This window comes from Nanorana parkeri, unplaced genomic scaffold (assembly GCF_000935625.1).
Source record: "Nanorana parkeri isolate BGI_ZX_2015 unplaced genomic scaffold, ASM93562v1 scaffold165, whole genome shotgun sequence".
Classification (NCBI taxonomy): domain Eukaryota; kingdom Metazoa; phylum Chordata; class Amphibia; order Anura; family Dicroglossidae; genus Nanorana; species Nanorana parkeri.
This window is the reverse complement of record NW_017306433.1, coordinates 1,293,536-1,318,481: the sequence shown is the minus strand read 5'-3', so window position 1 is coordinate 1,318,481 and position 24,946 is coordinate 1,293,536. Positions and strand designations below refer to the sequence as shown.

The following is a 24,946-nucleotide window of genomic DNA, read 5'->3' as shown; positions in this document are numbered from 1 at the left end:
AAAAAAAAAAAAAGTGTAAAACAAAATTAGGAAAATAAAAATTATATATAAATATATTTTGTATACTATAATATAAAAAAATAATAGTAATCAAAAGTTGTGAAAAAAGTGTTTTATTCTAGTTTTTTTCCTCATTTTTTTTATTTTATTCAAACTAAGTGAGGGGATAGGTACACATATGTGATATAATTATATAGCCCTATCTGTCCTCTAAAAAACAATATATAATATGTGTGGGTACATTTAGTAAGAAAGCATATTACTGCTGTGGAAGAATCACACAGCAAAAATGTAAAAAGTGTGTCAGTCATTTATGAACAGAAACTGAAAACTAGCTCAGTCATGAAGAGGTTAAAAGGAAACTAAAAATGTGATCACTATAATTTTTGATGTCTACCAGACATGCAGGCAGATAGGTTTCAGTATTTGAATTGAAAGTATAACCTGAATAATCCTGAGCAATCTAGCTGATTTATAAGAACTGAAGTAAAGGAAAATTGGATTTCTGACTTCAGCAACAAAATCAAGATTATCTTCTCCTTCTCTAGAAAAAGATAAACCAAGGATCTGATTTCTTGCTAAGACTGTTGTCTTTTGCTGCTCCAGTTTTGACCAAAAAAAAAAAAAAAGCCCAAGTGCCTCTCCTCTAAAATCCGCAGAATCCCTGGGAGTGATGAACAAAGCACAAGTAAATTATTCATTTACCAGGACATTGAACGTTCTACGATTAGAAAGGTATGCATATCTATTTTCTTGTAAACAAGTAGGTTAACAGCTCACAGGCTGAATCACTTTTTACACATAGCTCCCAGCAGATACCTGACAACATATTGTGTGCTTGGCACAGGAAAACAGTGCAAGAAATCCCAGGGTAATGGGATTAGTCTGCCCCTATGCCAGAAAGTCTGGTGATGCATAGCTAGGCAATAAGCAGCTCAGCCCCCTTGGCACTGAAGACAGGAGATGTATGTCTAATCCCTGCAAGGGCTGCCTAATAACTACAGAAAGAAGGAGCTGACTTACTGCAGATTTTAAACTGAACAAGAAATATCTATTTTGTATACTCAACTATGCATAGTATGCGTATGCTGCATTTTGTTTTAACATTTGAATGCTTTGAAATGGTACATATAAAAAGGTAACTAGCAGAGTCACTAGAAAAAATCCTCTCTATGCATAAGTGTTGAAAGTGGACTACTCATTAAAATTCACATGTCACGTAAATCAATCAAGGCATCAACTATACCAAATCACATCAATATTTGAAATAATAAAAGGTACCTCTTTCTTCCCATCCTAAATCCTGACCTAGGCAGCTTGGATCACCAGGTCTGTGGCTACCAATCATTAAATGAGAACTATGAGATGAGTGATTTTCACTCAACCTCATAGTTCGAGCCGACGTGTGGCAATGCAACTGTCACACGTCGGCTCAAAAGATCGGGAAGTGAGCGAACGCATACCGTCGCTTGCTCACTTCTCGATCATGTACCTGCAGGGAGTCACGGCTTCCTGCAGGGATTCCCCCCTCCCCTCTCCGATTCTAAAGTGCTGACTGGCAGAACGGACGGGGAGGGGGCGGGTACAGCTGGCTCTGCCTCTAGATAGGCAGAGCCAGCTGTCACTCACGCAGCTGGGTGGATCTCGACAATGTCGAGATCCGTCCTGGCAGCGATATACTGAGCTTTGGGTCACGGGGCCAGGTTAGAATTTGTCCTCCCGTGACCCTTAGGAGAACTATGGGGAAAAACACTTACCCCATAGTTCTCCTTTAATGCAGAGAGCCTATTGTTTTCAATTGCCAAGAAAATGAAAATCAAAAAGGTTTTATCAATGTACTTAAATACAAACAATACTGTATATAGAAACAAGGATATTATAAGTTATTGTCTATCTGGTGTCCTTAAAATAACAAGCTAACATTGAAAGCATATGCTGTATATAGAAACAAGGATATTATAAGTTATTGTCTATCTGGTGCCGTTAAAATAACAAGCTAACATTGAAAGCATATGCTGACTATATAATATAATAGCACAAAATAAATACAAAAAAAGAAAACCAGTAGGCCAATAAAAAAAAAGAAACTCCTAGAAACCAGTAGGCCAATTAAAATAGCTCTGGCAAGCTGTAGGATTCATCTAATGCTGAAAACCACAGGTTAATTTTTGTGAGACATTGCTATCCAGGTAAAGGTCATATAAGCATATGCACAGCTACTTAGAGGGCTGCTTGTCAGTTTTCAGCAACAATATAGGAAAGTGCATACATAAGTAGCCCACAGGCTGACCTTTTGGAACATTCAAATCTAGGAAGCACACTTTTCTTCCATTCTACATACATTATCAAGTCGCACAGATAGAGACAGCTGTATGCACTACTAAGGAGTCAGAAAAACTTCATAAAGTGCTATATATGAACCAGCAGACACTTCCTGTGCTTCATGCATCAGGCGTGACAATACAAGGGAAGAGAAAGGCAAAGATACAAAGATACAAAATGGCTCCCAATGAGGGTTGACTGGCATTTTCCTGTTTACCTGCAGTACAGTTTATTGTATCCACAGGGACAGTCCAAAAACAGCTGATTTATATGTAGACTGTAGAGATCACTTCTTAGTGCTGCAATGCAGTGAAACAAATGATGCTGCACTATTTTTTCTGCTGTAACACATTAAAGGATCCAAAAATATTTGGTGATGCAGGTTGCCATGTGCTTTTACGTTTTCCATTTAGAAGAACTTCTGACATGTATTAGCTTCGAATTGCCAGCTCACAGTACACAAGCATATGGTGGACTCATCTTTTAGCTGTGACCATTCTGCTACTCTGCAGTGACCTCCTATTATTTTGGAAGGATTCCTTGCTCCATGTTAAAATTAAAAGGAAGCTTGTCACAAATCCATATTGGATGGTTGAGTGCACTGATAATATCAATGTAAAAAGGACACCTACTTACCCTGGGCCTTACAGCAGATTTGCCTTTTCAGCAGAGTTAAAATGCACAAACTGCTGTAAAGTGACTGTCAGAGCCAGGACCCTGCCAAAATGTCACCCTAGATCTCATCTCTGCTCAGTCAGCCGTTAATATGTTATTTTTTTTTTTTTATATAGCACAAGATACTGTAAATAGCTCGACATTTCTAACCTACAGTACAACACACATCAGCAATAGATATACATTAACTAATATACTGACAAGGGTTTTTATACAGAGAAAAGATAACTTTAAAAAAATCAAACGCCACATTTGATTAATTGTAGTGGAAAATGGTATTAAAACTCGGTGTTAGGTAAACAAATTGATTTCGAAGCTAGAGATAGAAATCTATCACACACAAACCTGAATGCTCCAAAGAGAGACATTTATGTAGACTGGTATCCATAGCAACCAATGAGATTTCAGGTTACTAAAGCTGAAGAAGAACTCTACACAGGTCTGATCTCTGGATTTGTATACTTACACTTGCTTGCTAGGGATTCTGCATTTTAAATGTCAGCACCATCTTAATATAGCTGTAGATCAGCGGTGGTGGAGAACTATAAAGAATAACTCCAGTTTTTTTTAGTTTTTTTTTTAAATAAACCCTTGCATTGGGGCTACCCCATTTCTCTCAGCAAGATGTATTATGTAAAATCAAAAATAGAAAGAGAAAAGTGGTGTCCAGCACTGAAAAAGTAAACTGGTGTGTATGTGCGTTCAGTTCATTAAAATTTCTATTACGAATGATACATTCTGGGATTGCATATAGTGCACGCATATACGCAATATACAATTTTGCTCTTGCGTTGTGTGTGCATGAGCCCTTAGACCCACAACGTTAACTAGGAAAGCGCATGACGGCCAAACTGTCACCCCCTGTACAAAATCTGGGAAAAGCTGCCAGACAGCTGTCACATCACCTACAGAGTCCTCTTCCAAGTGGAACTGCTCAGGTCTTATATTGTCTGACTGAATGTGCATTGTGTGCTTCCAGTCAGAGCTGACCAATCAAAAACCGATTAGAAGCACATAGTGCAAATCCTATCAATCAAGACGAGAACTGCATGACAACTGAATAAAGGGTTGTAGAAACGTGCACCATTCAGAGGCATTCAGACACTGTCAGCACCTATAATGAAGGTAGTAGAATAAGAGGAAAAGCTGAAGGGGGGTCTGAAGACTATGGACGCTTCCCGCACAAAGCATTGACTTTAGCATGAACCCTTGCATAGCACATCATTAACGTCATCAACAGCAGACTTATTCCTTCATTAGCTTACAGATAAAGTATAACTATGGTAAATTTGTAACATTGTACCAGTGAAACATCATGAGGTATACTGCATAACTTTAAATGCAATTTGCCTTTTTTTATCTGCATATAAATACCTTCTAATCCTGCCAGGGCCAGCAATCTCCTTTAACAGTGTGAAAATGACAATTTGTCTGCACGAAAAACAATGAAGCTGTGCCATCCTGCAGGCAGAGTAGTTGGGTTCTCTGCTACTTGACAATCTTTATTGGAGCTTTGCCACCAATGAGAACCCCCATCTTTTATGCCAGTCAGTGCTGGGCACGCCTATTTCCTTCCCAGGCATTGTGATTGACAGTATAGTGCAGACCACAACGCCTGAGTAAAAAGTGTAGCAGAATTTATGTAGGACAGTTCTTCCTTCTTTCCTCCTGCAGTCGGTATTCTGATGCCATACAAAGAGTCTACAAACAGGATTACCAGCTTCTAGGGTTGCCAACCATCTGGGATTGACCCGGACAGTCCGGGTTTGGAATCCTGTGCCCGGGTGTCAGCCCACCTAACACCCGGGCGCATTATCCAAACTGGACAAAGCCGCAAACTTGCATACCTGGTGGCGAGCGGCAGGTGCCGCTGTCTCCGGTCCTTCCACTCTCCCTCTCTCTGTTTTTCTCCTCCGCAGCTGTAGTGGGAGGAAGTGACATCAGGGAGAGGGAGCAGAGAGGGAGAAATCATCCTCCGGCAGCCAGTGTGGTCGTGGAGCGCTTTTGTTTAGGAGACAAGTCTGGGACTGCACTTCTCACCTCAACCTCTACTTAACAGATATTTTTGAAATTTAATCAAATTAAATATCAATTGAAAAGAAGGTGGTGGGGGGTTAGTATGAATACTGCCTAATCACAACTGAAGGAGGGTTTTGCAGGAGGAATATAAGGCCTGTCTACAAAGCAAAATCTGTCAGCTTTATATTGCTCCTACCCCCTGATTTTCAGGTGCATCTCCTTTGTAATGCTCTGCTCACGCATCCAAACAGTTTGCTGCTTAGTTCTGTTCGGGTCTCATGCCACCTTTGGTTGGTTGTTTCAAACGCTATGCTACTTCTGGTGCTCCATTGATGTGGTTATTTTAATCACAATGACAGCTTCCACAAAAAGATGAAGATTTAATTTACCATTAACTTAGTGCATCTGTGCTGATCTTCGTTTGGTTCACCTGCCAACGCCCGTTGTGCCAGTCCTGGACCCGCACAAGGAAGAGCAAACCCAAAAGATAGCTGACAGTGAAGGGTGTACGCTCTTTAGGTCAACACAAGTGATCTACAGCTGCCCGATCACTTGTACGTGAAAGCCTGTTGCTGGCTGCAACAGTCGTGATCTTGGTTTACATCACTTTAGTACCAGATAAAGTAGTTAAAAATCTTTTGACTTTAATATTACTTTAAATTCCTTCTACAGCAGTTCTGAATTAGCACTATGACAAACTAAAACCTGACCTTTACCGCTTCCTAATTATGTGACTGTTTAGATTGAACACCTTTGGCATCTTTAGTAATAAATTTGTCTCATAACTTTGCAAACTGTCACACTGGGCTGCCCAGGAAAACAGACTCACAGGTCTAACAACCTGTAGCAGAGACTTTGCTGAAAAAGAGGCAGCCTGAGTTACAACTAATTAAATTAATTAAATGTTCCAAGACTGGGGACAAACTGATAGAGTGGAGAGGGATTAGTCACCCATTAAACAAACATACATACATACATACATACTCACCTCCCTGCTGCAGCATCCGTATGACACTGCAGATGTCCCATGACAGCCATAAGACCAAGAGGGGACAGATCACATAACCGCTGATCAGTCAGGCTTCGGTTTGCTTGCAACAGCTGGCTCCATGCTGGCACATGCTGTAATTGGGTGGGGGGACAGCCAGGTGGATCCAGAGAATATGTGTTGCAGCTCTGCCCTGACAGCTGATAGCAGGCAATAGGTCACTATTTGCTGACTCAGTACTGTAGTAAATGTACTGCTGTTATCTAAAAGAGATCACTGTAAATCAGTGTGAGGTGTGCTATGCCTGTGCACAGCATGGGAAATGACATTTATGACATGCTGAGGAGAAGGGGTGGACACACTGAGCTCTTTCAGATGCTTCTACATAAGTTGAAACCAACAGAGGCAAGGGTACCGCAAAAGCAGTAATTTGTGCCCATACAAAAACGGTTGATTTTCATAAGATGCATAGGGTCACTGTTACAGGCTCAGATTAGAGGCAAATAAACTTTCACTGAGCTTTTACTGCTCTTTCCTTGTCACCTGTGGCTTTTGCAGGCCTAATTTTCACACAGAATATAATCAACCATGTCATGAATTTGTCAGTGACTATAACCCTTAATAATATAATACATGAGCACTTTTTTACTTTTACTATATTTTGTTCTGCCTATGTTAGGTATCTTTTTAAATTCTCAATAAACAAAATTACAGAAAAGGAACATCTCATAGTGCCAGAGCCAATGGAACACTTTCTACTGAATACTGATTACAGCAGACAGTTTAGCATAGACAAAAGGTGACATTAATATACATAATACTCTGTTCCTGAACGAATTAAAAATACCTGTTGCATTATATTTCAAGTGTAAAGATACAATAGAGCAGCCCATAAAATCAATTTCTTTTTAATTTATTATTACATTACATTTGGGCATTTTCTTAATCTTATATGGTATGTCAGAACCTAATTGTAAATAAACTATGAACATTTAAGGGTATTTACAATTGGTTTACACCTAGAATGTGCAATGAAAATGATGTGTTAACCGTGGTCCTCATGCTCTGTTGCTATAATGCATACAAATAGTGTTTAACAGGACATTTAAGCTAGCATAGCCCCATTAACACATACTGTGTAACATGCTGGCTTTAGCATCTTCTGTATAATAGCTGGCAATACCCATTATGCTTCAAAGCACTAGGCCAAACTTTAATTCTATCAAAATACAATTTATGAAAAGTTTGAACAAACATTAGGAAAAGCTTTAATATGATCAGCTAACTAAGCAAACCTATGATAGCCACAGACATTAGAGGGCAGTCTGGCCTACTGCAGAACACTCCATAGACTTGTCAGCTCCATTGTCAGCTCCACTCTGCAAAGCTGGCAAGTTCACTTTAATGGAGACAGAAGAGGGGAAAACAGTGTCATGGGGTGATGAAGCTACCAACATCATCATTTTAGAGGGAAGCAACAGAAATTGGAGCAGGTTTTCTAACATGTCCAATTGGTCATTCCCCAAAAATCAGCAAGTACCATTGGAAAGAATACATATAGATATAAGATCTTGTTCCAAAAACAACTAGATCAGACAGCTATCATCACAAGTCTATCAGTACCTTGAGGTGAAACTCAAATTGTAGCATTCACAAGCTAAACTTCTAAGGTTCAAAAAATTCCAAAAAAAAAATGGCACTTGCCAGAAGTACTTTTGTGGTGCTCTCAGCTCTCCGCCAGAGCCTCTCTACTCCCTGCTGTCATGGCAACAGTCCAGTACTTCTGCACACACAGCAGGGACTGTAACTTTTAGTTTGTGCTCAGTCTCTGCACCCTCATGATGTAACATAGCTTCTCCAGCATGGAATCTGCTTGCCACTTATTGAATGATCAACTACTACACTTATGGAGTCCATCACTGGACTCTCTTACCACATTGATGAGGACCTGTCACCCAGATAGATATATTAACATTTTCAAATCCAAATCCATAATTTTAGTGGTAGCACAGTTCTGTGGTCATGTTATGTGATGGATATACTGTAAGAAATACAGCCAAATACAAAGTGTGGAACAGTTCTCAGTTCAGTTCCAACAGGGGCTTTACATTCATAAGATTAATGCCCTGCCAATCTTTACCTACTATTGTGTTTTTCAGACTGCAGGAGGAAGTGAGCACAAAAGAAGCATAGTGTCTTTGGCCAAAACGGACTATGATATCTATGCAAAAAACCATATACTGCACAATGACAAAGTGCTACAACACAAAAGCATCTAGATTTCTCTTTACTAAAGCCAGTAAAAAGGAATTTTGATTGTCTACTTTTGATTATTACAATTTGCCCACCACAGTAAGTAATATAATTAACCCACATGTCACTGTAAGAATGGTAGGGATACTCGTGAGGAACAGAGACTAATGCTCCGAAGTAAATAATCAATGCAATTAGCATGTTAACCTAACCTGAACCTGCATTTATATTGGTGTATACACCAAACCATAAATGATTCCTATAAACATAAATGACCTTTTCCTTATCCTTCCTTTGGAAACTTAAAAATAAGCCCTATAATTAGAATTAGGGATGCACCGATACCGATACTAGTATCGATATCGGTGCCGATTCCGAGTATTTGGGCAAGTACTCGTACTCGCCAAATGCTCCGATGCCTAGCACGAGTACTTCTGGTATCAGGAAGCCGGGCAGCGTGTAATGTAATGTTTCGCGATTGACCGGGAAGCGGCTCCATGCTCTCTCGTCACTTGTGATGAGAGAGCATGGAGCCGACCTCCCGGCCAATCAGGAAGCCGGGCACCGTGTAATAACGCGACGCCCTGCTTTCTGATTGGCCGGGAAGCTGGCTTCATGCTCCCTCGTCATCTCATGACGAGAGCATGGAGCCGGCCTCCCGGCCAGTCAGAAAGCAGGGCGTCGCGTTATTACACGGTGCCCGGCTTCCTGATTGGACGGCCAGACGGCTCAGACTGGGTACCGGACGTGTTCTCGCTGGAGAGGCCCCGGGGTGACAGGCTGCACATACTAAGGTAAGAGGGGACTTTCTTGTTAATCGGGAAGACGGGTGGCGACTCTTTAAACGCTGCCTGGCTTCCCGGGTAATCAGGAAGCTAGGTGGCGAGTCATTACACGCCATCTGGCTTCCTGAATGGGACTTCCGTTACTCTGTAATTGGTATCGGCGAGTAACGAAAAATAATTATCTGTACTCGGTACCAAAAAACCGGTATCGGTGCATCCCTAATTAGAATATATTATATAGAAATGTATTCTTAAAGTAAACCATGCTATTTATCTTGTATTCCATCAAACAGTACATGTGCATACTATGTCTTACCCAGGCATCCAACATACTTTTTGACCAGATGTCTGCAAATTCCAACGGGCATCCCCCCCACTCTGGAAAGTGGGGGCATCTATTCATGCTGAGGAAAACTTGTCTGAAGGTTTGGGAGATTTAGGGGACCAGGGTTTGCAATTGAACTGGGCTCCTGTCTTGGGTCTGGCCTTGGAGGTTGAGCCATGGGAATAATGAAAGGCACTCTTTTTGGCCTTTAGAAAAAAAGTATTTCTAGCTGGTCGCTTAGGCTCTCTTGCTGGGACAAATTAGTTATGAGGGTGTTCAAAGAGGCACTAAAGAGATGTTTACCATCGAAAGGCATATGCGGCAAGCGTTGCTTAAAATGCTGTTCCTCTTACAAGTGTCATTTGCATATTCACAGACAGGAGACTCATTCAGGAAATAAGACATAGAGGGGTTTACTATTGAATGTTGAAAAACCAATGCTGTGGAAGGAAATTAGAAAATAAAAACAATATTTTTCCATGCACATGATTGGATGATGGAAGTCAGGAGAGATTCACCTCATTCACTAAACTGAGGGGAAAATTCCCTTGCAAAGTGAACAGCCCACTCACTTTTATGAGCCTGGGGCAGAGGGGGGGCCTGGTCAGGAGGCTGTGGTGGAGGCCAGGGCCCAGCAGCGCAGGTACCTCTCCGGTGTGGCAACGGAGGTGGCTGAGGCCAGGGCCCAGCAGCGGGTGTCTCGGGGCTGACAGGTAAGAGGAGTGCAGGGAAAGGGACCCCAATCAGCCCACCTGAGACCCTGCAGAGCCCACCATAGAGGGTCTATGGTGGGCTCTGCAGGGCCTATGGTGGGCTCTGCAGGGCCTATGGTTGGCTCTACAGGTTCTCAGGTTATCTCAGCAGGGTCACTCTTTGGTGGGCTCTGCAGGGTTTTTGTTATGTGTGGGGTCTCAGGTGGGCTGGAGTTGATTTACTATGTGTGAGGTCTCAGGTGGGCTCTGCAGAATTTCAGGTGGCTCTGCAGGGTCACTCCTGGGTGGTCTGTGCAGGGTCTCAGGTGGGCTCTACAGGGTCACTCTCAGGTTTGCTGTGTGGGTTTCCAGGTTGGCTCTGCAGGGCTCTGCTATCAGGAAGATTAGTAGCTGGATCCTTTAACATCAGTTTATTCCAGTTCCCTAAGGTTCGACAGACTTAAAAATGCCTTGAAAAAGGTTTCCAAATATTTGTCGATCTTAAAGACTGGTACATCCTCCACAGAAGTGGTCAGTGTTTTCTTAAGACCAGATATCACCAGATCCACAGTGGGTATTACTTGGTAAATGCATCCTCAAACAGGTATTGGTTTGTAAAGTGTTTGGGCAGAGTAAATAATTTCTCAGTAGTTTTCCAGTCACCGTACAGAACAGGTTCAAGTAAGTTGTGCACAGGAAAGTTTTGATAGTCTTGGGGCCTTTCCGGGATTTCCAACTAGTGACAGCACTAGTAGAAATTTGTTCTATTTTTATGATGAAACTACCCCATGCTGAAAAGAAGAAGAACAGAGCACAGAGTGGACCTTTTAACAAAATACTTTGCTGTATGTTGATTTCACATCCCTTTTACTATAGAGATTTTCTGAGTACTATATTTTGTTACAGTATATGTATCATATGAAATAAGTTGAAGCATTATTTATGTTTTAGAAGGTATTGTAGTAATTTTTAAGCAGCTGCTCATTTCACGGGTTTTTTTGTTTTGTATCACATTATCATTTTCATTGCTTCTGGTTTGAACACATTTGGATAGTGCCGTTTTTTTCCTTATATACAGTAAAACACAATTGTCTCTGGGTTCTGTATTGCCTACTTGTTATACATAAATAACTGTATACGCTTAAATAGATCAATTTTCAGTGTGAATATGCTTTAGGCCCCTTTCACACGTGCGCCTTTCATTCTGATCAGCAGGGGATCTGTGAACAGATCCCCTGCTGCATCTGAACATAACGGATATCACTTGTGACATATCACGTGTGACATTCATGTCCATTCAGTTTTTTCCTCCATCTTGTGATAGAGAGAAAAAACAGAGCTAAATGGAGCTGGACGAACCTATGTGCGTCCTTTTACCTCTGATCCATCACATTTAAGTTTGAAAAAATGAAAGAGGATACACACATTTTCGTGTGTTTTTTTTTTTTATTGGACCTAGATGGACCCGGAGGCAACCAAATGTAAACAGACGCACATCTGTTTACATTCACCTGCCCACAGACTAACATTGAGCTTCCGATTGTGAAAGGGGGCTCATGCTACCTTTTGCTTCTCATTATTCTAAATAATTCCATAAACAATTCCCTTCTACAAAACATTTTCTGCAAACAGAGGCTAAAAGCCTTTGCATTAAGTTAAACTGCTATCTAGAACTTCATCTCAGCAGCATGGCTTTGCTGTAAATTATCCCTGCTGAATCTTTGCAGGTTTCTTCAAGAGCAATCAAGCAGAGGAAGGAAAACTGCACAAAATGTAATCTCAAGAAAATGGATGTTTGACAAGAGGTCAGGCAATTTGATCTCTTATCTTATTAAGAAGAAACCTATTTTTGTTACCTAAATCCACCACCTAAAATTGGTGGAAAAAAATTCCAGCACAAGGGGCGAAGGGGGTTCTTCACAGTAAGATCGTTTAGGGGTCTGGAACACACTGCCACAGGCGGTGATTTCAGCAAATAATGTGGAATTGTTCAAGAAACTTTTGGACGATTTCTTAAGGGACCGCAATATACAGGGGTACAGGTACACCTAGAATGAGATCCTAATAGGTTGGACTTGATGGACTAATGTCTTTATTCAACCTCAAATACTATGTAACTATGTAACTGGCCATAAACACTGAGGTGGCATTTTGGGAAGGTATAATTTTTGTACCTTTATTATAAAAGCTTAAAGTAAAGTTGTGGTCTTAGAGCCAATGAAGTCTATATAAAGGAAAGTAAGTAGGCTACTTCCTGCTGAAATTGGTCGTTGCCTGGCTGTCTCTGGCTTCAAAAGTTTCTGAGTTACTGACCGGGAACAAGTAAAGTCAGAGCTACTCTAATTCCTTTAAAAACATTAGTGCTGAAAATCATTGGAGAGACTTGTACCCTTAACCAAATTTGCACACTGGTGTCTGTAGCAGACTGTAAAACTGTTTCCGTCTTCCAATGTAGGCCACATACACACCTATCTACTTAAAGTGGACATAATGGAAAAGGAAATTGCTGACTGGTAGGCATTTTTATGACAGAAGAGACTGTGTAAGTCTCTTCTGCCATTAAAACTTCTTTTTACCACTCCGCAATTTCTATTTTCTGTACGCTGAGCCACACATGCACAGCTCAGCACTCAGACCTGGCATGCGGAGATGAAGTAACTCCCGTGCCCATGAGCGGGAGTTACTTCAAAAGGAGACTGGCCAATCAATCGGCCGAACACTTGAAACCCAGAAGATGATCGAGCCGAAGATGCAGAGAGAGGAGCTCAGCACTAGAGGGGATACGTGTGGCAGGTAAGTCTGCTGTAATGTGCTAATATGCTGTACATACTAGCACATTATGGCTAGTAGCTCCTGGGTGCCCATTTTCTTTTCTTTTACCAAGGTTTACTTGAGCTTTAATAAGATGAAAAAGAGCGATGCTTTTTAGGACAAAATATTTCAGCAGATGACAGCCTTACCACAACCCTAACAAACAGGACAAGGAAGAATTAAAATTACAATCATTGCCATTTATTGCCACTGTTTCCTTTACAATATAATTTTAAAGATAACCAACACAATCATTTAAAACCAAGTACAAAATAAACACTTTTGGCAGGTAAATAGCACATTTCTATACAGATCTCATTAGCTGATGTAAAAAAGGACATTTGAAGATGGAAGAGATTTTGTTCTAAAAGAGGGAACGCTGGGAACTATGCACATTTGGTGCAACTGTGAGTTGTGGGGCGACCTTGGAATGGAATAAAAGTGAACAAGAAACGCAGTATCAACATGGACTGGTACTGCATTTGCTACCCTGTATACAGAAATTACTTTATACCCTACCCTGCTCAAAATCCACATATCACATTTCTATGGGGCTAGGGGCAGACTATGGCTACAGATATTTTGTAGGTTTCGCAGCTCTACATTACTAAACCAGAGCCATTTAGGTGATGATGTCAAAAACAAGGTGTCTGAAAGACACAAGCATATCTTTAGTCATATACCTCCAACACCATCCACAAACTGCATCAACATGTTCTATACTTTTTTCTCCTTTACGTTGCTAGACCTCTTGTTTGATGTGAATTATATAACACAATGCTAATAATGTATAAACTACACAAAACAAAATTAGACAATAACAAAACAGAAGTTCAGGTTTTGAATACACTCATATGGCTTAAAGAAATATTACTTACATTGTCCACTGTAACTTCTCATTCTTAATTGAGCTGTATAAGGCCTGAAAAAATACAGAAAATAAAAACAAATAGATTTTTAGGATACACAAGCATTAAAGATCTAAGCTATTGTGCGAATGGCAATAACATTAAAGTCTTTTTTTTTCTGAATGTGGTCAAATCATTCAAAATCATAAATCTAGCAACATAAAAACTAAGCAACAGTAAAGCACTAGTTAAACTACATGGGATTCAAATATCCAGACCAGGTACTAGCACTTTAATACAAATACATACAATTGGACCTATACTAGGTCCATGGCTTCAGTTTCTCTCTCAAAAAAGACTACTTTGAATACCAGGCCATTAGATAAATACCAATTTAAAGTGTATGTCCCGCCAAAACGTTTGTTTCTTAGTTTTGAATAGAGTGAGGATTAAAACCCATGACAGATTTAAACTGCAATCTGGGGCACCATTAGAGAGAATTATCTTTACTTGCTGTCCTGCTGACATTTGTTTAACACTCAAGGGTGGGAACATATACAACAACACATACAGAAAATGTAGCATATGTTCCCTCCCTTCTAAACTTGAATAGCAGCAACATTCAGACAGAGGTTCTAATCCTTCCCCACAAAAAAAAGTGTTTTGGCTTTACATACACATTAATTACTAATGTGGCTAAACCCTAAGAAGAGGACATTAATACCATGCTTGACCCAACCAATTCCTAGCATTATGGGGCATCATGACATGTTGCTAATCACTTAATCTGATAATAACCCTGTGTAGTTTGCTTTTGTAAAAACAGTGGATACACACTAAGTAGGCCAGCATTATAAAAGTATAGCCCATTTTCAATCGCCAAACCCCCTTTTTCCTCCATATCGCTTTACCTTAATTTATCATCAAATGACAGCCTAGTGGAACTGAAACTGTTGACTGTAATACACACCTGAGACATACCTCCCAACTTTCGTGGATAAGAAAGAGGGACACCCTTTAGCAAGTATGCAGGCAGAGAACATACCCCTGCCATGAGCCCAATTACATGCACAATGCAGGATTCATAAGCAAAAAACGATTGCCTAAAACATTATACAGGCTTTTTAAAATAATAATTCAATAATAAAAAGGTCTGTGTACAAGGTTTAATTTAGTATATAACACTCTGGGTAGTCCAGTTTCCACCCACACTCCAAAGACACGATGAAAAGGTAAATTGGCTGCTTTCTAAATCGGCCCTATATGCATGTGAAATAGGGACCTTAGACTGTAATCCTCAAGGGCAGGGATTAATGTGAATGTGCATTTTGTAAACTGCTGCGTAAATTGTTGCCGCTATATAAATACCTGTAATAAATACACTATATTGCCAAAAGTATTGGGACACCCCTCCAAATCATTGTATTCGGGTGTTCCAATCACCTCCATGGCCACAGGTGTATAAAATTAAGCATCTCGGCATGCAGGCTGCTTCTATAAACATTTGTGAAATAATGGGTCGCTCTCAGGAGCTCAGTGAATTGAAGTGTGGTACCGTGATAGGTTGCCACCTGTGCAATGAGTCAATCCGTGAAATTTCCTTGCTACTAAATATTCCACGGTCACCTGTTAGTGGTATTATAACAAAGTGGAAGCAACTGGGAACAACAGAAACTCAGCCACAAAGTGGTAGGTCACGTAAAATGACAGAGCGGGGTCAGCGCATGCTGAAGCGCACATTGCGCAGAAGTTGCCAACTGTCTGCAGAGTCAATAGCTACAGACCTCCAAACTTTGTGCGGCCTTCAGATTGGCACAACAGAGAGTAGAGAGCTTCATGGAATGGGTTTCCATGGCCGAGCAACTGCATCCAAGCCTTACACTACCAAGTGCAATGCAAAGCATCGGATGCAGTGGTGTAAAGCACGCCGCCACTGGACTCTGGAGAAGTGGAGACGTGTTCTCTGGTGTGACAAATCACGCTTCTGTCTGGCAATCCAATGGACGTGTCTGGGTTTAGCGGTTGCCAGGAGAACGGTACTTGTCTGACTGCATTGTGCCAAGTGTAAAGTTTGGTGGAGGGGGGATTATGATGTCAGGTTGTTTTTCAGGGGTTGGGCTTGGCCTCTTAGTTCCAGTGAAAGGAACTCTTAAGGCATCAGCATACCAAGAAATTTTGGACAATGTCATGCTCCCAACTCTGTGGCAACCGTTTGGGGATGGCCCCTTCCTGTTCCAGCATGACTGCGCACCAGTGCATGAAGCAAAGTCCATAAAGACTTGGATGAGCGAGTTTGGGGCGGAGGAAATTGACTGGCCTACACAGAGTCCTGACCTAAACCCGATAGAACACCTTTGGATTGAATTAGAGCGAAGACTGCGAGCCAAGCTTTCTCGTCCAATATCAGTACCTGACCTCACAAATGCGCTTCTGGAAGAATTGTCATACATTCCCATAGACACACTCCTAAACCTTGTGGACAGCCTTCCCAGAAGAGTTGAAGCTGTTGTAGCTCCCAAGGGTCGGCAAACTCAATATTGAACCCTACGGACTAAGACTGGGGTGTCATTAAGGTTCATGTGCGTGTAAAGGCAGGTGTCCCAATACTTTTGGCAATAATAGTGTACATTTATACACCAGTCCAAAAAGAGGGACAGCTGAGGAGGAAAGAGGGGCAGAGGGATTTGGTTCTAAAAGAGGGCCTTTCCCTCCAAATGAAGGACAGTTGAGGTCTAACATCAGGAGCAATTATGTTGTTATATTAGCAAAATACTGAAAGTAATAAGTGGGGGGGATATTTCTTTTTAAACGGTCTAGTCCAGAGAAAGCTCCAATTGTGCAGTGGATGCAATTAGAAGTATGTAGTAGTGTAAACAGTAAGGGTTTTTTGTAACATTTTTTTTTGTTTTAAACAACCACCTGCTAATGTTATGTGGCCATTTACTACTTTGCTTTATACGCTTACTTATATTGAGTGTTTATTTGTGCCTCACCACAACATCACAGAATCATTCATCTTAATACCCATTCCTTGAACAAGACCCATAAATATAAATTCATATTTGTTGAGCTTGTGTTAGCTTATGCAGTCCTAGTAATTGGGAAGGCACAGTGACATACAGCAACCAAAACAAATTTTTCAACAAAAGTAATCTAGAATTTAATTGGCTTCTTCGGAATGCAGAACTTTATGTGCTTTCACGTTTCCTTACACTGTCTAGTTGTTTGAGATCATGCTGCCCTAGGCAATTACACAGTTGCTTAGGAACAGGGCTCACAACATCTGCAGCCACAACGAGGGCTGACAGAGCCACACATTTGAAGGAATGATAGGGTCACATTTTTACACAATGACATTGCCAGGTCAAACTGCGTGCCTGCATTAGCATCTAGTAACAAAGAGCAATCCCAAGCAACAAGTGACATCAATTAGTAAGCCAATAATGTTATCCAGCAAATACTGCATCTGTGCTAAAATGACTAAATTCTAATACTAAAAACATTTTCTTAATCTACGTTCATGGTAACCCACTACAGACAGTGTTCAGAGAGCACCTCGCATGGACACTGAGGGGCTGGGTTATTTCCTGGGTTACTTACTGAAGTGAAGTATGTGGTGCATGCATGTGTTTCTCTGCTTAATTTTTTATTAACCCAAGAAAATTGAAGAAAAAATGCTGTGAGCTAGAAATTAAATAAGCAGTTCATTTCTTTTGCAGTGGTAAATGGTAAACCTCACACTGGCTAAAGACATGAGATGATGTTCCAACATATGTGTACAATCATCTCACCAAATGTTAGTCAGGTTGGTATGCAGATGTGCATGGAGCACATACAGTATGTTTAAGCATTCAACAATAATCCTGCACTCTAAGCACAGGAAAAGCCAATGATTTGTATATCCATCTTTCCAGATACAAGAAAAGTAGACGTGTTCTTCATAGCAACAAATCATATACTTGAATAGATACTTATAATATATATTGGTATAATGAAATTATATTTAACATGGTTTTCTTTCTAAAAAAATAAAATAAAAAAACAAACATAAAATGCCTTTCCCTGAGATCTCATTAGATTACATATGAGATTTCCCAGCAATGTTTGGCTGATGCAACCTTCCCAAGATGCAATGCTTTGGCAAATAAATCATTTTCTGCCAGAAGTGGACCAGGAAGTAGATGCACTCCATTTGTAAGTAAATGAAAAACAAGTTTGTTTAACTAATGAATGTAAGATGATTTTAAATCAGCATGCAGAGTATGTGATTTTAAGTGAAAGGGGGTAAAGGTCCACTTTAATACCACTATGTCCTTGTGCAAGTCCAGAAAGGGTTCATTACAGGACATGGACGCCAGTTCAGGCACGTCTTGCAGAGGTGAAGTAACACAATTTGGTGAGTAGGTGTGGAAAGGGGAATATCCCCGATAGCTTTAAATTTTTTGAAGTGCCAAGAGAACCAAATACAAATCCCATGGAGACAGGTAGGTGCATTGGGAGAGTCGCATGAGAAACACCTTGTATGAAGGTCTTAATCAAAGAATGAGTGGCTGGTGGTCTTAGGAGCAAAATGACAAGTTCTGAGATCTGACCTTTGATAGTACTCAGGGCCATTGTTGATCCAGACCTAATGGAATCATCCCTTGGAGCATTTTCTGGGATGAAATTTTATTTCTTCACACAGTTTTATGATGGTAAAAGAAGTGGACAGCAGACAAGGCTGTAACATGACATTTGTCACTTCTTTTGCTGCAGTAAGACTTATTGTTCCTCCCATGTGGTTGATGTATGCCACTGCCATGGCGTTATCTGACCATATCTTGATAGGAAGACGCTCCAGTTAAGATAACCAGAGTTGTAGAGAAAACCAAACCAAATCGTTCAAAAGGTCCAGAATGTTCTCTGCTATCTCAACTACAAAACCCCTCTCCCTATGTTATGGAGAAGAGGGGAGGTCTTCTGTTGCTTTGTCCTACGGTGACAACACACCTCCATAGATACAGTACAGAGAATGAGCATTGTCACCCTAGGACCCTAGGATGTGTGTTACTGACAGGATAACTAAGTGAAAGTAATGAAATAAAAACTAACAAAGAAAACGAATGCAGCCTTCACATCCAAGAACTGGTACGCACCAATATATTACAATGTTGTTCTAAGGTTTAGATATACTTTAATGCCTTGGCGGCAGGTGTGTGCGACTCCCTGGATGAGTTCACTACACAGAAATTAGGCACAGCAAGCAACGATTTCTTCAGGTGAAAACAGGTGCAGTTTATTTACACTATTCACAAGCAAAAAAAAAAAGAGCAAAACATGAAAAGAAATCCTTGTCTTTTGGCAACTTACTACACACAACGTTTCCCTCACTGACAACTAGGTGCAACCTTGTGCTGCCCCTATCTCACTATTGAATAAACTGCCAGACAGGCTGTGTCTCACCACACAAGTTTGGTTTTCCATTTTTCACCACACAGGTAGGTAGAAAAGCTCCCCAGTCTACTCAGGCATAGAACTGGTTCCAAAGTGGTGCAAATCTCTGAGCAATCTGGGCGTTCTTATAGAGGCTCAATGAGCCAGCTTATTTCAGCTGGGCTCATTACCGCTGCCATTCCAGCACTCCCTCTAGTGGAAAAAAAATTTTGCATACAACCTGAACCTGGGACACACATAAATGCCACCCTGGATACACCCAGGCGATTCTACCTGTCTGATGTCACACTTCCTCTCCTAGTTGAGAAAAGGATAGGTCTTACTATACTGAGATTTTCCCAACATGGTGGCAAATCATTATATCCTATAAGGTCTTCCACCATCTGATAGACTCTTTAATGATCCCTGGTGTAGTCCTAAAGGCAGTGACGTGTTGTTCCTTCTGTGCTGGGTGAGACATTCTCCATGCCCCCCAGCCCCGCCGCCAGCCCGCTGACACCCCACCCCCCAAACCGGTCAGCAAGCTGTGTGTGGAGGAGGGAGGAAGGGAGGAGACACTTGCTCGTCACTGGTGAGGCATCGAAATCTGTGTCCTCTGTGTGTTTTTTTTTGATTGGACAGCTTGGACCAATGGTGCTTTGCCATTGGTCCTAACCATCCACAAAGCTCAAGCCCCTAACACAGGGTAGAGGCTGTTGCAGCTCTGGCCTCACTACCTTAGGGTACACAAGCAGTGGGGAAGCCCGCTGCTGTGTAACTTAACAACTGTCAAAAGCTGTCATTCACAAGCAGCGCTCCATCCATGACAGGTTACACAGCGAGGAGGCTTTCCCTGCTGTGTAACCTGTAACAAGCCGATCTGAATAGAAATAAAACTGTCAGCTCCAGACTTGAAGCTGACAGCTTTTTCCTCCATAATACTAAAGGACCGAATACTCTGCTGAGGGTCTCTCTGGGACAAAAAGTAAAGTAAAAGAAATAGGCAATACAACAGAAGAAAAACACATATGAATATGATAATGTCTGGAAGAAATTTGTCCCGTTACCAAATGCATGACTTTTGTGATGACCTTTGACTGAAACAAAAGCATGTGTTCAAAAATTTTAACCACAAAACAAACACTAATCCCTTATGTAAAAGATTCTGAAGTTGGACTATCATAACTGGTCCTTGTATAAGTATTCCTGCAGTGTACAGTAGGTGAATGAGTTTTACAAGATATTTGCCCAAAGTTTAATTCATATTAATATATAACATTATACTAGGAAAACTCTATATACATAGTGAAGTCAACATCTCATGAAGGTGAAAAAAGAATAAGTACTTAGGAACTGGTTCCCTAAAATATGTTTAACGTGTCTTGTACTCAAGAGCTGTTCTTGATCTGTGTATTTTGTGTTATTCTGTTATTGTCCTTCGTGTGAAAATGTTAATAAAATTCTATTACATGGAAAAAGAATAAGTAGAAACAACAAATTAATTTACAAATCTGATTTCTAGTTGCCTCACGCTCTTTCAATCACTTCAATCCCAACAATGTAGCGCCAGAGAATATCATTGTTCTCTGTCACATAAACATGCTTTTATTCCTGTGTTATTATCACGTGCTTGTCATCTTACCTTGCCACTCACTGAACAATAAAGAAGTCCACAATTGTTTGTATAAGCCACGTGATTTCATTCTACCTGCTACACTTTAATAGGATACATGCAAGGAAGTGCTCAGTTTGATGAAACACTAAGTACAAGGAAAGCTCTGTGGGCTCTCATCTACACCGTCGCTAAGCAACTTTCTCCAATCTGACGCACTACATAATTGACTGATATTTTAATCATTTACTTATAGTGCATGAATGCTCACACAAACCTCTACAAATAGGACCAATCACTGCAAAATAGAAAAGATATTTGTGAAAAAAAATAAACATTTTGGGTGAAAGCTCATGACAAAGAGTAATAGATATGATTCTCCTCTTGCAATGATTCAGTAGGGGTCCATTATTTAAAGGCAAACACATTGTCACTGAGCTTGTCTTTTTTAATGAGGAATTATTATGTGCTCAAATAATTTTAAAATGTACATACACCCAAGCAGTGGCGGACCTAATAACCAAAGGGCCCTGGGGGGGAGGGGCGCGGATCACACTGGCAACCGCCCCCCCCAGCGTTCTTTAACCACTTCAAGACCAGGTGTTTAGACCCCCTTCCTGGCCAGGCCATTTTTCAGTATTCAGCGCTGCGATACTTTGACTGACGTTTATTCCGTTGATCCCTTTCCCTGTACCTCCTCCCAACTCTTTTTACCTGCTACTGTTGGGGCCCAGCCTCCTCCACCCCCGTCACCTCTGCCATGCCGCCCCGGTACAGTTGATACCCATGTAAGAGGCCCCCCAGACCCCTCACATGGGTACCGGCACCCCCCTGATGGCGGTGTTCCATCAAAGGTTATGACTATGTTAGAATATGTGACCGGTGACATGGTCACACGTTTTAACGTAATCCCGCCCATTTTTTCTGCGGTGGAATGTGTGACCGCCAATAGGTGAAGCATTCCAGTGCTTTCCCAGCTGTTCCAGGGCAGATCGGCATTGCAAATCGTATGTTCAGGAGAACCGATCTGCCCTAAAACAGCTGATCAGTCCTGAAATGTCACTTCTCTCCGACTGCGATCTCACATTCCACCGCACTCACTAAGTCAGATAGAAGTGACATTTCAGGACCGATCAGCTGTTTCAGGGCAGATCGGTTCTCATGCACATGCGATGCCGATCTGAGGGGAGGTGAGTAACAGGACCCGCCCCCTCACGGAGAAGCCCGTCGGCAGTGCGGGGCCCCGGTGTTTGAACACCGGGACCGTGCACTGCCAAAAAAATCAGGACCAGATCCCGCTGTGGGGGAGCCCAGGACCGGACCCCACTGGGCCCCCCCCCCCACAGCCACCGGCTGCACCGGCGGTGGTTCCTCCACTGCACCGAAGAACAAAAATGTAATATTTTGCAGTTTTCCCAAAATATTACATGTGGTGGCGACAATATTTTTCACGCATTTAAAAAATTTTTTTTTTCACTTACTGATCCTGACAGTAACACACACGCGGACTCAGGTGGGCTGTGCGGGGTCTATGGTGCATAAGATAATAGAAAATTATAGGGTTTTCCAGACTGAGTAGGAGTACTGATACTTTTGTTTTTTAGTGTAATCTTTTCTAAAACAATACAAACAAATGATATTAGGACAGTGGTGGAGTGCCTGGAGTTCTCCTCCTCAGTTTCCTATCAACTTGCCCACCCCTGGCTTAGGGGGATAAGAATACTGTAAAGTAAAATACCCTATTTCTTGCTCCAGCAGGCTTCCTTCTCATTGTAAAACAGGTCCCCCAAAGCTGCTCTTCACTGCCTGATCAATCGCAGCTCTCTGATGTCATCACATGCAATGGAGGACCAGTGGTGCTTCATTGCACATTAGGATCCTGAGGGACCACCCACATACCTGAAGCGTTCTATGAATAAGGTAATGAAATCACCACATTGAAAACCCCCATCCCCCAGTCAAATGAGCATTTAACATTTTCAGTGTAAAGGGGGACCCGCCTGGAGTTCAGTTTTCACAGATCAAAGATGAGCAAATAAGAGAAGTTCAATGTTGGGATTTACATAGAGGGAAAACTAGAAATGTAGAAACCATGAACCACAAAGTGTAGGTTTCATTTATGCACTTTATAATACAAACACCCAGACAGTGGCTCAGCGGTGGGCTGTGTAACAAATAAAAGTGTTGCATATTGTTAAGTAGTTTAGACCTGAAGGGTGTAATGAAAGATAAATATCCTGACAGTGTGCCTTTCGTCATGGTAAATGCAAAGCAGTTTTTGAATAATGATGGGAAGCAAGAACTGGGAGCAAGGGGAAATGTGGCCTAAAAATAGTTTCTTTTGAAAATATGGACATGAAGTGTGAATATACTGTATATGAAAATACAAACGAATTATATGGCTGTAGCTTATAATTTTACTGTAGTGTTTGCCCCTCTTTCTACTGCTCATGGGCATTTCTTAAATGCCAAAAGATTGGATATCTATGGTTAGGGTAACAATCACCTGATGCACACTAAAAGCCTTAAAGGATTATTAAAGACTCATGTTTTCTTGCATATATCTACTGCTTGCAAGCAAAAAAATAAAACAAGTTAACAAAAAGGTTAAAACTTACCTGTCTCTCCGCCACGTGCTCCTGTCCGAAGATCTGAAAAATCTCAGACAGCTGCAAAGGATCAAGGGGCGGGGGCATGCGCCGTATCAGATCTTCGGACGGGAGAAGAGGAGAGACACAAGGTAAGTCAATGCATGCAGCGTGCACCCGCACAGACTCCGTGGGACAGTAAGAGACAGGAGTCAGCGCTGGATCAGAGACCGGCACCAGCGCTGGAGGGACTCCTGAAAACTACTGGAAAGAAGAAGATGGATCAAGAGGCATCATTTAAGGTAAGTCCTTAGGCCACCATTGAGGAAGGAGGGGAAACTTAAGGCTTTAATGTCATTTTATGTAGGTGTGCACAAATGGTGCACTGGGACACAATGTGTGTGTAGGAGCAAGGTTGCATAATCAATAGAATGGGGCTTTAAAGCAGACAAGAACCGAGATTGGTGCAAGGGAAACGCTAGCCAGAGAAGGTATTAAATTTACATTTAATACACTTCAATAACAACCGATTGCTCAGAAAACATGCAAGTCAATGTTGCAGTTCTGTTTAATAAACACATAAAAGAGAATCAAAACATTTTACCACATTTCTAAAATGTCACACAATATGTCATATGCTAGCTTACAGTGAAAAAACATAATACAGTCACAGCTCATACACCAGGAACCCAGAGAAGGCCCCTTTCACACAGCAGCTTAGATCTGGTCTGCCTGTCAGTCTTTCAGACAAACCCGATCGGATGTCCAGTGTAAGTCTATGGGTAGCCGTGGGTAAACGGATGGATGTCTGTTTACACACGGTTACCCCCGCCGGGTCCAGTAAAACAGACAGATCAGATATCTGTTTCACCAGACCGGATCATGCAGGATCAGGGCTAGTCTGTTGTAAATAGACACGTCCGTTTACATCCGGTTCGCCATAGACACACATGGGGTCCGGTAATTGCAGTTTTTTTTCCTCCATCGCAAGGTGGAGGAAAAAACTGTACGGACCCGGATGTCACATTGGTAACATTTGTTCCGTACTGCTGTGATCAGGAGAGGACCTGTTTACGGATCCCCTCTTGATCAGCCCATGTGAAAGTTGGGTTTGGTTTATTCAGATATATTGAAAGGTGAAATGTTGGGCAAGCCAAGCAAGAAGCAAAACTGGAATGCTGTGGCTTATGATTACCACAATATGGCAGATGCATTTATAGTGAAACATAGCAATTCAATAGTATGTCTTACTGGGACAATCATTTTTGTGTGTGAATGCTAAAGCTCTCCTCTCTTAAAGTGACCCTGTCACCAAACTAGTCCTCATAAAAGATGGGCCTACAGAGCAGAAAATATATACTTACCTTTCCTGCTGCTGCACTGATGAGAAATTACTGGAAAAATGTTTCTTCTTAAACCTACTATTCTGGGAATGGCAATCGCCTGTGTCCCCCTCAGAGCTTCAAGTTTCTGGGGTTACCATGTCTCCCACATGGAAGAACACATGCAGGAACATAAAGCTGCGAGTGCCACTCCTCCTTTGCACACCACAACTGTACTTGATGGGACGTATACAGCACCTTGAATACTAAGATGGGCACAAATTATTCTACCTC

General features: G+C 41.4%; 1 protein-coding gene across 1 annotated transcript in view; it reads right to left on the bottom strand.

Annotated features, from left to right (window-relative positions):
• PSD (pleckstrin and Sec7 domain containing) overlaps window positions 1-24,946 on the bottom strand; it is a 158,943-nt gene that overhangs the window by 45,223 nt on the left and 88,774 nt on the right. Inside the window, exon 10 of the mRNA XM_018554566.1 lies at window positions 13,749-13,792. Coding sequence (XP_018410068.1) covers window positions 13,749-13,792 — 44 coding nt within the window. The remainder of the gene's footprint in view (window positions 1-13,748; window positions 13,793-24,946) is intronic.